General features: G+C 32.3%; 1 protein-coding gene across 5 annotated transcripts in view; it reads left to right on the top strand.

Annotated features, from left to right (window-relative positions):
• The window catches only part of LOC109819951 (F-box protein At4g02733-like), an 11,530-nt gene extending 378 nt beyond the window's left edge, over window positions 1-11,152 (top strand). The window contains exons 2-14 of one of the 5 annotated variants that reach the window (XM_020385961.1): window positions 94-227; window positions 1,042-1,249; window positions 6,577-6,771; window positions 6,851-6,961; window positions 8,083-8,168; window positions 8,246-8,367; window positions 8,683-8,747; window positions 8,906-8,978; window positions 9,077-9,139; window positions 9,234-9,298; window positions 9,368-9,442; window positions 9,519-9,781; window positions 10,715-11,152. In XM_020385961.1, coding sequence (XP_020241550.1) covers window positions 152-227; window positions 1,042-1,249; window positions 6,577-6,771; window positions 6,851-6,961; window positions 8,083-8,168; window positions 8,246-8,367; window positions 8,683-8,747; window positions 8,906-8,978; window positions 9,077-9,139; window positions 9,234-9,298; window positions 9,368-9,442; window positions 9,519-9,729 — 1,350 coding nt within the window. In that variant the 5' untranslated portion in view covers window positions 94-151 and the 3' untranslated portion in view covers window positions 9,730-9,781; window positions 10,715-11,152. The other 4 variants (XM_020385960.1, XM_020385958.1, XM_020385962.1 and 1 more) reach the window with 4 other exon arrangements.

Below are 11,906 nucleotides of genomic sequence, written 5' to 3'. Positions count from 1 at the left end.
TTGTTTGAAAAGAAAATGATAATAATGAATAAAAAGCTTGGGCTTTGTATGTGAATAGTTGATTGTAATGCTTAAATGTTTAATGATTTGCAGTATCATTGAAAATTTTGAATCATTTGGGAGCATGAACATTGAAATACATGATTAGCAAATGGCAAAGCAAAATGGATACCTCGAGATGTATTTTTTTAACAAGTTATCAGCGTGCCGGAATTATGACATGCCTGGTAAGTAAGGAAGATTGAATGCCATAAGTAATATAAGTAATGGGTTTCAATTTTTGGGTTAAAAAACAATTGGTTTTGAGCCTGATATTATCATAGAAATTAGTTTATGGTATAAGTTATGGGGAATTGGGTTTTTCTTTGAATCACAAGTGTCCATGGAGTGTCCGCGGAGAGTCGGTGTCGGACACGGATACGACACCCAAAACGAAGTGTCCATGTTACCTAGAGGTCAATATTGTTGCTTTGATGGCGTCGTTTTGTTATTTTCTCTAACATACATCTTCGATGTATCAGTGTTGTCTACTATAAAAAAATTATACCTTCCATGATTTATGGTTATGGCAAGTAATTTTTTCATTTTTCTATTGTCATAAATTTGATGTCAAATTCATTTTAGCTTTTTAGGTTTGTAACTTTTGTTGCCTGAATATCATTGTAAATTAAAACAACATGTTTTTATGTAGTTCTCTATGGTAATATGCCCTTTTGTATTCATTCAGTTACTTCAGGCTAATGAGATGCTGATAGTTTTACATGCTTTTCTCTTGCACTTTTTGGAATTAAAATTTCATGTTTCCCTTGTATTTTTCCTTCCTTTATCTACCTACCTGGTAATACTCATTTGATTTATTTATTCCTTTGATCTGTTCTTTTTCCTCATGATGAAACTAGGGACATCAGACTCTGGGCTTATCTCTGCTATTTCTACTTTCCTTTTGAAATATTGTTATATATCATGAAGTGATCTTCAAATTTATAGCACTTTCACTTGATGACTGTACCTTGATGTTTTTATTATAATGGAGGAGCACAGATAATGAATTTATGGATAATGGTGGTTTGAAGGTATTCTCCATGTTAGATACCCAAAGTCTTTGCCATGCTGCAGCAGCTTGCTCATTGTTCAACAAGTGCGCAACAGATCCTCTGTGCTATGCTGATATCGACTTGACTGCCATTGTCCCAAAAGTTAATAATACGGTTGTCTCTACAATGATACAGCGAGCAGGGAGAAATCTTCAGTGAGATTCTTTTATCCTATGTTTAGTAAACATGCTACTGGTCCAGTTTTGCATTGTTCAATTTTTTGTTTTTTATGTTTGTTTTTTATTAAAATGAATAGGTGAATAACTTCCATTCTTGTGTTTATTTGTGCCGCTTGTTCCACTAACAAGCTCCCTCTTATTCCGTTTTTTATCACCTCTCAAAAAGATATTCTATATTTTAACCACGCTGTCCTGAATGTTCAAAATGACTGCGTCTTATGCATGAGACCTAGTCCTTTTATTTTCAAACTGTTAATTCATTTAATATCAGCTAAAATTCAGATTATGAAGTCTGGCACAGATTAAGAGTTGTGAAACTTCACTAATAGAGGGTTGAAATAGCCTGGTCAAATCTGCAATATGCAAATTCATCTGGACATGCATTATCACAATACAGTACAACACACCTGCTATCATATTACCTTCCAGTTGTTTAACTAGAGATTGTCTTTAAACTACCATGATTTTTGATGTTTTTTCCCTCACTTTTTGTTCAGCAATTACCATTGATTTTTATATTCCGCAGAAAAATAGCGTATGATCATTAATATAGCTTTTAATTAACTGATTTTCCCTTTTAATCATTTTAAGTTGGAGGAGGAAAAAAATTGAACTATTTACACAATTTATCCATTATACTGTGATTCACAATTGAGGACCCTTTCACACCATTTTGTTCTGAAGTCTCTTCCTCTCTATTATGTTATCTTCCTGCTACCATGAATCTCACTGCTAGTTGTTGCCAGTGCTTTCCCGGGCCGAGCCGATTTCTTTATTAGAAAAGGTCTCCTCCCTCCTCTCTTGGCTGTTTATCTTCTGGCTTCGGAGGTGGCCTTGCTCCGTCACAAAAGGCTTTCTTGATAGTTGCAACCTTGCTCTGATGATTTTACCGTGTTGGGCCAACTGTCTCCTCCTTGCTTCTCTCTGCTGCCTTTTTGGTGATGGTGTTAGTGTTAGGCTAAAGAAATATGTTTTTGGTAATCGTCAGGGTTTGGGTTAGTGTTACGGTTAAGATAGGATTATGGATGAGAGGGAAGAGGAACAAAATGGACAATTTTTTTAATGTTATTTATTGATTGCTATATTTTGTAACAATTGTCAAATAATTAAGCCGGCAAGGAATAATATTGACTGATTTTAAGAATTAAAACATTTTTTTGTAAATTGTTATAAAATGTGGGAGTAGTTTATATCTTCTAATGGAGAGAGTTACTGTTTAATGATGACTACTTACCTAACTTATGAATAGGAAAAATGATTTTATTAATGATTAAGTTAATGTGTAATTTGGTAATTGGTTCTTTGTTTGTTATGAATTGTTAAAGAAGTGATTACTCATAGTTAAATGGTGACTCATCCCTAGTAGTTTTATTATAGGACTAAATGCAGATGCACCCCCTGTAGTAGTAGTTTTATTATAGGGTTAAATACGGATACACCCCCTATAGTATTTGTTTTGAAGTTACTACCCCTTTAGTTTTATTATTGCAGATAGACCTCTTGAGTGATTTTTTGACTCTTTTACTCTCAGTTTGCAAAAATAAAACTAGACGGTAATAAGTTCAAATCATCGACTAACCCTTTATAATAAGAATAATATCAACTAAAACAAATAACAATTTCTAGTGGAGGAGATAACCTTTAACAAAACTGAGTGAAAAAAATAGGACTCATGTAGTCAATCATAAAAATTTGGATAAAGGTTCTATTATTGTAATTTCTGATGATGACTTTTTTTTGGAATTTTCTTTATTTTTCTTACAAATTCATTATTTATTACTTTTATTTTAGGTGTATTTTTAATTTGTAACTACTTTAGATGGTTAATTTATCAACTTAGGCCATTTAGCCTATTCTAGGCATGTGATAAGTATTGGATTAATGGAGTTGTGAGAGCTTTCTTCTGAAAGGATCTATTCATCACGACAGTTTCTTTAAAAAAAATGGTCAATAATAGCCGCTTGAAAAAGCTTCAGAACTCATGATTTTTTTTCCTGTGATTTAGCTTCCATTAAAATTCTGAAAATTTTGTAGATATCTAGGAAGTTTAAACAAAAGACTGTGGTTAAGCTGATGCAGACATTGTGATTGTACGACTATGATGTCCTATTATTGGATTGTTAGAGCCTTTTTTACTTGAGGTTTTATTACAAGCAACCAAGTAACAATGAATTTGACATGCACATATTTCAGTCGATATGTGTACTTCTTCAATATCGAGCTGTTAAATTGTAATGAAATCCAAAGTACATCTACATGGATGTTTAGGTGGAGTTTTGATGTGTTTTATTATACTAGTATAATGCACGTGCTTTGCACGTGAACTTATATGTTTTAAGTTTTGAAAGTTTTATTGAATAGTAAAACTATATGTTAATAAATAAAACTGTATGATAGGATTGCTTAAAAAGAAATATATGAATTAATTATTATTGTGTAGTTATTGTAATTGAATGTTTTACTTATAATGATCGCCCAGTTTTAACCTTTTTCTAAATAAGTCCCCAAATCTAAAATTGTTCTTAAATAAAACTGTTAATTCTATAAATTCTCTTACATATGTCCCCTCCAACTTAAAAGTTGTTAATTTAACTTACTAAGCTGTGTTAATTTAACTTACTAAGCTGTATTAGTTTTTTTTCCTAACGTTCCTTAGATAGTTATAGTTATACTTAATACCTACAATATATTGCAATAGTTACTTCTCATTGTGATTATTTAATAGGGTAAATTACACTAAATCTATATGAACTTTCAGCCCATATGAACTTTAAAAATTACACAAAACCCTTAATGACTTTTCTGTTTCAAAGAAGACCCCTAATAGCTTTCTGAATTTTGCAAATAACCCCTATAAATGAGAACCATAAAATGGCATAAAAAGACATTTTAAAAGTTATTGGGGGGTTTGGTGTAATTTATCTAAAAGATACTGGGGGCTTTCTATAAAAGTTATTAGGGATTTAGTGTGATTTCGAAAGTTCATAGGGTCTATTTACTGTAAAATGCTAAAAGTTCATAGTGGTTTTACTATAATTTACCTTTGAATTTTTCAAAATTTGAGAGGGCAAAAAAGGCATGGGGGTTTACTATAATTTATTTATTTAATACTATAGTTCTTAGTTCAATTAATACTATTAAAATAATTATACTATCTATATAATATAAAATATTTATCTAATTTAATTTTTAAAATTATGGTCTTAAATAATTTAGTACTATAAATATTTTATAAATTTTTATTGTAATATCATTAACATATATATCACTATTATTAATATTAAATAAAAAGGTTAGTTTTCAGTCATTACCAAGTATAAATTATTCAGTATCATGTGATAATCTTTGAGAAAATACTATTAAAATAATATTAAATTTTTATTTAATAATATAATACTAAATAAATAGTATAATTCGTAATTTATGTGATATTATTAAAATAATTACACTATCTATGAGGTTCAAAATTTATTTTATTGCTTCTTGAGTTATACTATAATTCTTATAGTATTTAGTAATAAATTATTCTATTTATACTATTATTTTAATTATTTTATTATAATTCATAAATAAATATTATAATAATTTAATTGGTTACTACTAATAATCTATATACTTGTTTCATAAATTATTTTATTTTATTATTTTTAAACAATTAATAGTTAATATTATTGATAATTATAATTATTTAGGAAGGTGAGGGGGTGCATAATTAGTAAGAGGTTATATTTATTTAACAAAAGATTAATTAGAGATAATGACATAGTAGGATTTATCAAAATTTGAGAGGACAAAAAAGGCATGGGGGTTTATTGTAATTTACCTTATTTACTATTATAATTATTAGTTCAAGTAATGCTATTTAAATAATTATACTGTCTATGTACTATAAAATATTTATCTAATTTAATTTTTAAAATTATGGTCTTAAATAATTTACTACTATAAATATAATATAAAATTTTATTATAATATCATTAACAATTATTGCACTATTATTAATATTAATTAAAAGATTTAGTTTTCAATCATTACCAAGTATAGATTATTCAATATCATGTGGTAATCTTTGAGAAAATACTCTAAAAATAATATTAAATTATTTATTTAATAATATAATACTAAATAAATAGTGTAATTCGTAATTTATGAGATATTTTCAAAATAATCACACTATCTATGGAGTTCAAATATTATTCTATTTATTTTATTGCTCATTGAATTATACTATAATTCTTAATAATATTTAATAATATATTATTCTATTTATACTATTATAATAATTTTGTTGGTTACTACTGACAATATGTATACTTATTTTATAAATTATTTTATTGTATTATTTTTAAACAATTAATAGTTAATATTATTGATAATTATAATTATTTAGGAAGGCGAAGTGGTTATATTATTTAATGAAAGATTAATTAGAGATAATGGCATAGTAGAATTTGTCAAAATTTAAGAGGGTAAAACAGGAAATTAAAAGTTTTAACACCGCAATCCTCTTTTTATATTAGTATAGATGTTGTAATCTGGATCGGAATGCATCTTAAGTATGTTGTGCAAAAAGGGCGAAGATAACCACACACAAGAACACAAAAACATCCATTGAAATTTCTGCCATTAGCTGAAAATTTTTATACAAAATGGAATTTTAAGTACTCATGTTCGGTTGTTGTTAGAGATACAAATCCAAAGCGTCTTACTAGAAAATGTCCGTCATAGCATAAATGAGTAAAAAATTTTAAGACAGTAGTTTTATTAATTAATAGGTGATTCCATGATCAAGAGCATTCAAATTCATCTTAACTATGTTGTTTGCAAAATGACAAGGGTGTGCAGGTTTAGTGTCGTATCTCACTTGTTTTGTTTCCTTAAGCAACCAACAGTGTCTCTGCAGTCTGCACCCACCCCAACCCCTCTTTCTCTCAGCATGAATTTTGTGGCTCCAAAATTGGTAATAACTCTTATATAACATATGGGATCTTGAGGGCTGGAGGATATTTGTTCAACTTACTTTATGAATCATACCCGTAGAATCCTTGACATATGATGGGCGTTGTGCAAATATCATGTTCGGATCCACATAGGAGCTTGTATGATTTTCACTTTTGTTGCACTTGTTTAAAGGAACTGAAAAAGATATCTTTCTCCTAAAGAAAGGGGTCGTTTTTTTTGTATTGCTTATTATTGTTTATTGTACATAATCATCTGTGTCATGTACACCTGGAAATATGCTTGAGTCTGTCATTCCGGACTCCTTTATAGAATCTTCTAACTGCTCATGTCTCTATTATCAGGTCACTTAAGCTTGGGATATTGCCTACTCCAAGTTCGTTGTCAGAGTTTGCTAGATGCATGTCATATTCCTCTAGAAATCTCATGGGTGCTCCAAGTCTGTCACGGAATGAAAGGAGACTGAGACAAGGGAGAGAGTCATCTGTTCTTACAAGGTCTTGCCTTTTGGCTTTAAGTCTGGATGGTGGTGCTGCAGGGTAGGACAAATGTGCCTTCAACTTTTAGTAGCTGATTACCCTCATTCTATTTATTATATCTACTATTTTATGTCTGAAGGGCTCTCTTGAGAAGGTTGCATCTATACAACATTGACAAAATGGACAGTCATGCTCTTTGCACTGCATTATTTGCATGCCAATCTCTCCTTGATCTGGAAGTTGTTGGCCTGTAAGTATAGCAGTGTTTTTTTAAGCTCTTTCTTCAGCGGTGGCAGTCTTTGTTTATTTTCTTAAGCTATCTGAAGACCTGCTGAAACGCAAAACTATTGGCGTGTGAACTGCTTGGCTGAGAGTGCCATTTATATACTGTAAATGTGTCTACTAAAAAGCTTACTATTCTAAATTAGTGATCATAGGAGACTCTAATAGCTTCTATGGAATTCCATGATCCTGACTGCTTTCTAATTTGTATTTTTTTCGGTAACTATACTGTCAGTCCACCTTTTATCCATTTCCATTCACAGCATGTTAGATTATTCAAAACCTTTCGTCTTCATTCAGTCTTGGACAAGTCAGTACCATCTGACAACAAGGTTTTCTCCCCTACTTTTCCATAAGCTCGTGTAGGTAACTTTGAGCTCCTTAATTTTCTTAGCTTATGGATGATTTGTAATCCCTGCTACCTAGTTATTACTGTGTACAACTGGGTTATATGCTTTGTTCTGAGGAACATGTAGGAATCGAGTTGATAATGTCATTCATAATAATTAACTTTAGGATGGGTTGATGAGTGAATTGGATGTCTATAAATGCCCTTTTTTTGGCAAAGGGACCTTGCTGGGAATTAATCTCTCAGTCACATTAAAACCAGTAGTGTGGGATTGTACTGGATATATGCTGTTCTGTGTTCATCCTTGTTCATTCCTTTCAGGTGTAGTTGAACAAGTGGTGATATTTAAGGTCAATCCATTTCTCAGTAAGGAAACTTTTAATGACGTTTTTTTCTCCTGGTTAGACTGCATTTGAGGGTGTTGATTGTTACTACATAATTGCAAATGAATTATACATGCCTAGGAAGGTCGTGTGACATGTGGTAGGAAACAAACTCATCTGGACTACTGTAATTTTATTGATGAGTCTTTTTCAGCAAATTTTAGACTGAGTAATATACAGTAGGTAATTGATGACGCCGAAGGGGAATAGGATGCACAGTTGTACATTGTCTTTCCATATTTGACTTAACTATGATGTCCTTACATATCTTAGATCTCAGGGATTTAGTTTATGGTTACTGAAGCAGGTGCTGAGTCTAACTATACTTCAGATGATTGACTTTAATTACATTAACAGCCATGTCGAGCTAAAGAGAACATTGGATGCAGTGAGCACAAGCTGTCACTCCATTGAGCGGTTATTCATTGAGTCCTCTGATGCAGGTGTACTATCTTCCTTCGACAATTTTTTCTTTCTAATCTCTACCTCTACTTCTAAGTTCAAATACTTTTCTTGTCAGGAAGAGATGATAGTTTGAATTCTGCTGCCTGTACTGATCTGGTAAATGGTTGTCCTCATGTAAGATCCCTTGCACTCAGAGGGTTCAAGCTTCATGATAGTAAAGTTCGGACACTGGTTAAGGTAAACCTTCTTTCTTATTTCATTGCTGGATATGCCTAAAGTAGTTGCCCTATGCTTGCTTAATTGATGTGGTCATGGGAATACTAGGTAAGCACATATTAGATCATAGCAATGTTAAGTTACTGAGAAACAGCATAAAAATCTCTTTCAAACCTATGTAATTGGAAAAACAAATCAGTTATGATTTCTGAACATAGCTGTTTTTTTCCCATTTTTCTTGATTGTCATGAGGGGTATTTAATGTTAGATAACTTTATCAGGTTTGATTTTTGATCTTTGAATTTTTGATCAAAGGGCTTTTCCCCCACTGTGTAGGGATTTCGCTGCCTGAGAGTTGCTGATTTTTCAACATCATTCTCAATCACTGGTATCTTTTTGAGGTTTGATTCAGCTACTCCATAATCCATTTCAGGATTTGCCAATTTGATCAATAGGTTTCCCTTTCCTTCTTTTGTTTGTTTTGTTGCCCTTCTCCCCCTTTTCATCTTGATGCTGTATTCTTGTTCTTGAGCTCTATTTCACAACTTAAGTTGTTTAGGAGCCTTGGAAGTGGTGCATATGCTCAAGCACTGGAGGTCCTGATTTTGCGCGACTGTTTGCATCTCAAAGAAGTGAGAAGTCAAGACCACCAAAATTTTTACACATCTTCACTAAGTTTATTTCCATACATCCATGTATGTTACTTTCTATCTAATACATATTAATGCAGGTGGAAATCTCTAATTTCTTATTGGCAATTCTTGGTGGTGACTGCAAACTACTAAGATATTTGGTAGGAAGCTTCCACTTGAGAAAAACCATCTGTACTTTATCTATACTCAAAGTTAGAAAAGCTATAATATACTTGGATATTGGCCTCTAAACAGGACGTATCTAACAAGGATGGACTTTCTTCTGAGGAAGACTGGAACGAGAGGTGCTACAATCCCAGGTAACTAGTTAGTATTAACAAATCCATTTCAAACTTCAAGTACTTGATAACTTATTTGTTCACCTGCAGCAGTACTGAGATTTTACGAGTTCGGGAAGCAAGGCCGGGCTTATGCTTACTTGCCAACTTCCCCCCTGATGGAAGGTTAGCTCTCATGATTTCTTTGAGCATGGAAACATTACCTGATGACTATATCTAATTTATTCTATGAATATTGCAGCTTCATGGATATTGAGCAGGCCAATGATAGTGATATAAGTAGTGGTTCCAGCTTGGATATTTGTAATGGGGAACTGAGTCCACAGTATGCTAGCCCACTTAATAGTAGCTATAGCAGTGATCAAGGAAGTGGAAATGAGGGTTTCCATGACGTTAATTTTGCTTACTATGACGGAGATGGCTTTGATGAGCCAGAGTTTCAATATGCTTGACGAAAGCTGGTGAACCACTGCTAATTGATGCTGCACCAGCTCAGTGAACATGGTATTTCTCTTTCTCATGGTCTCATTTAATCGAACTATGTTTAGTTGCGTGACTTCTATTTTCCTTAAGACCAACATTACAGTTTCAAATATCAGTGGAATGGGTATAGATTGGAAGTTCCCAGATTTGACGTAGCCAATCCGAAACCCCCCTTATAGTAGGCTAACTGGTAAGCTGATGCATGTAGGATTAGCTAGTTCTTGAATATTTTTGTTCAACTTCGAATCCACAATAATTGGAACTTTGTGAGATATCGCTTAAAAATAAGAATCAAACTAACTTACAACTGCGAAAGTTACCTTGTCATCTACAAGGAAGCGTTCACAGCCCCAGAAGGTCCGATTAGACTGGAAGGATTCTCAAACATGTTTTTGAGAATTGTATGCCATTTTTTGCCTTGAATATCTTTTTGGGTTTTCCGACATTAAATCTTGAATATTTTGAAATTAGTTCCGCGAATAACTGAAATTGGTATTCGGTCCCCCAATTCTTAAAGTTGTTTCAAAATTTGTCCATTCATTAAAATTGCTATTTGGTCCCCCAGTTATATTATCATAAGTTGTTTTCAAATTAATCCCTCCAATGAAGAGTAGAAGAGTAGAAGTAGCAATGGAGGGATTAATTTGAGGCAGCTTATGCGAATTGGGAGACCTATGAACAATTTTGATTATTTGAGAGAACGTGATAGCAATTTAAATGATTTGAGGGCTAATTTTAAAATAACTTGAGAATTGGGGACCTAATAGCAACTACAATGATTTGAGGGGGTAATTTCAAAAAGATATTAAGGGACCAAGATTAAGGGATTAATTAAAGATTTTAAAGTAACTTGTTTGTTTCTCATTAATTTATTTATTTTAGTCAAAATATTATTATCTGGTTAGTGTAATAGCATGCTGTTAACAAATTTCAACCATTTTATGTTGGCCGAAGGTCCTTTTGGAACTTTGGTGCTCATGGAGCTTTGGTGGCTCAAGGGAAGGGCCTTTTTTTGGGTGAGGTCCATCTTTCCTTTTGCTTGGGATATCATTTACAGTTACACGATCCAAAACATCATATTATTCTCTATTGCAAAGTTTGGTGATGTAATAAAACGCAAGTAGCAGAGTATGGGTTAGATGAGTGGTATATTTACGCCCGTACCATGCTTTCTGGGGCCTGTGTATCCTGTTCGGCAGTCTTGTTTCTTAAGTACCATGCTTTCTGGGGCTGATGTATCCTGTTAGGCCGCCTTGTTTCTCACGGATCGATGAATTGTAATATCGTTAAATCACCATGTTTCTAGATTTTAAGTTCACCATGTAATACTAATTCTTCCGTCTGTTATCGTTCCTGTTTGTTCTATCTAGTAGAAGGATTTAAGTTTTTCTATCCTGTTGACACAAAAATCATGATCAGAGAGCTTCGTTGCTGAAGATTTGTAAATTTTTCTGTCAATGATGTAAGAAACGGTTACGCCAAAAAAAGGATGTAAGAAACAGAGCTGCTTTAAGTTTTTTTTCGGGGTTATCTGCACTTAAATAACCCGAAGTTGACACATTGTTTACATCTTTGTCGAGTTCTGTTTTGCCAAAAAATTATTCAGATGATTCAAAAAAAAAAAAAAATTGATAGCCCATATAAAGTTCCTTTAGGCTCCGTTTGGTAAAGGGTTAAGGAGGAGGGATTAAAGAGAAGGGTTAACTTAGTTAATCTATCGTGAAGGGTTAAAAAAATTCTAAACCTATTTGGATACGATAGTTAAGACGAGGTTAAGTTTTTTGTGTTTTGGCAAATGAAGAGGGATTAAGAAGATTAATCTTATTATTTTTTAAAAAACAATATTACTTTCGCCCCTATAAATAATTGCCTCATCAAAAACAAAAAAAAATTAGACATTTCCCATGAATCGCATTATTTTTACAAGTTGCAAACAAATAAATATTTAGGATTGAAATAAAATATTGACATGAGTTAAAAAAGTTTGTACTAAGCACGACCACAACCTAGCTTAACATCAGTTAGACAAAAGTTTCATCTCACAGAAGTTGCAAAAGAACTAAAAATCACCTAAAATTCATTGAAGTAAGAAACTATTGTTGCAAGAAGGGACGTTTGAAAAAAAATGGTCAACTTGCTGTAGGGA

The sequence above is a fragment of the Asparagus officinalis genome, chromosome 8, assembly GCF_001876935.1.
Source record: "Asparagus officinalis chromosome 8, Aspof.V1, whole genome shotgun sequence".
Lineage (NCBI taxonomy): Eukaryota > Viridiplantae > Streptophyta > Magnoliopsida > Asparagales > Asparagaceae > Asparagus > Asparagus officinalis.
Note: the sequence above shows the minus strand (reverse complement) of the source record. Positions and strands in the feature narration are given on the sequence as shown.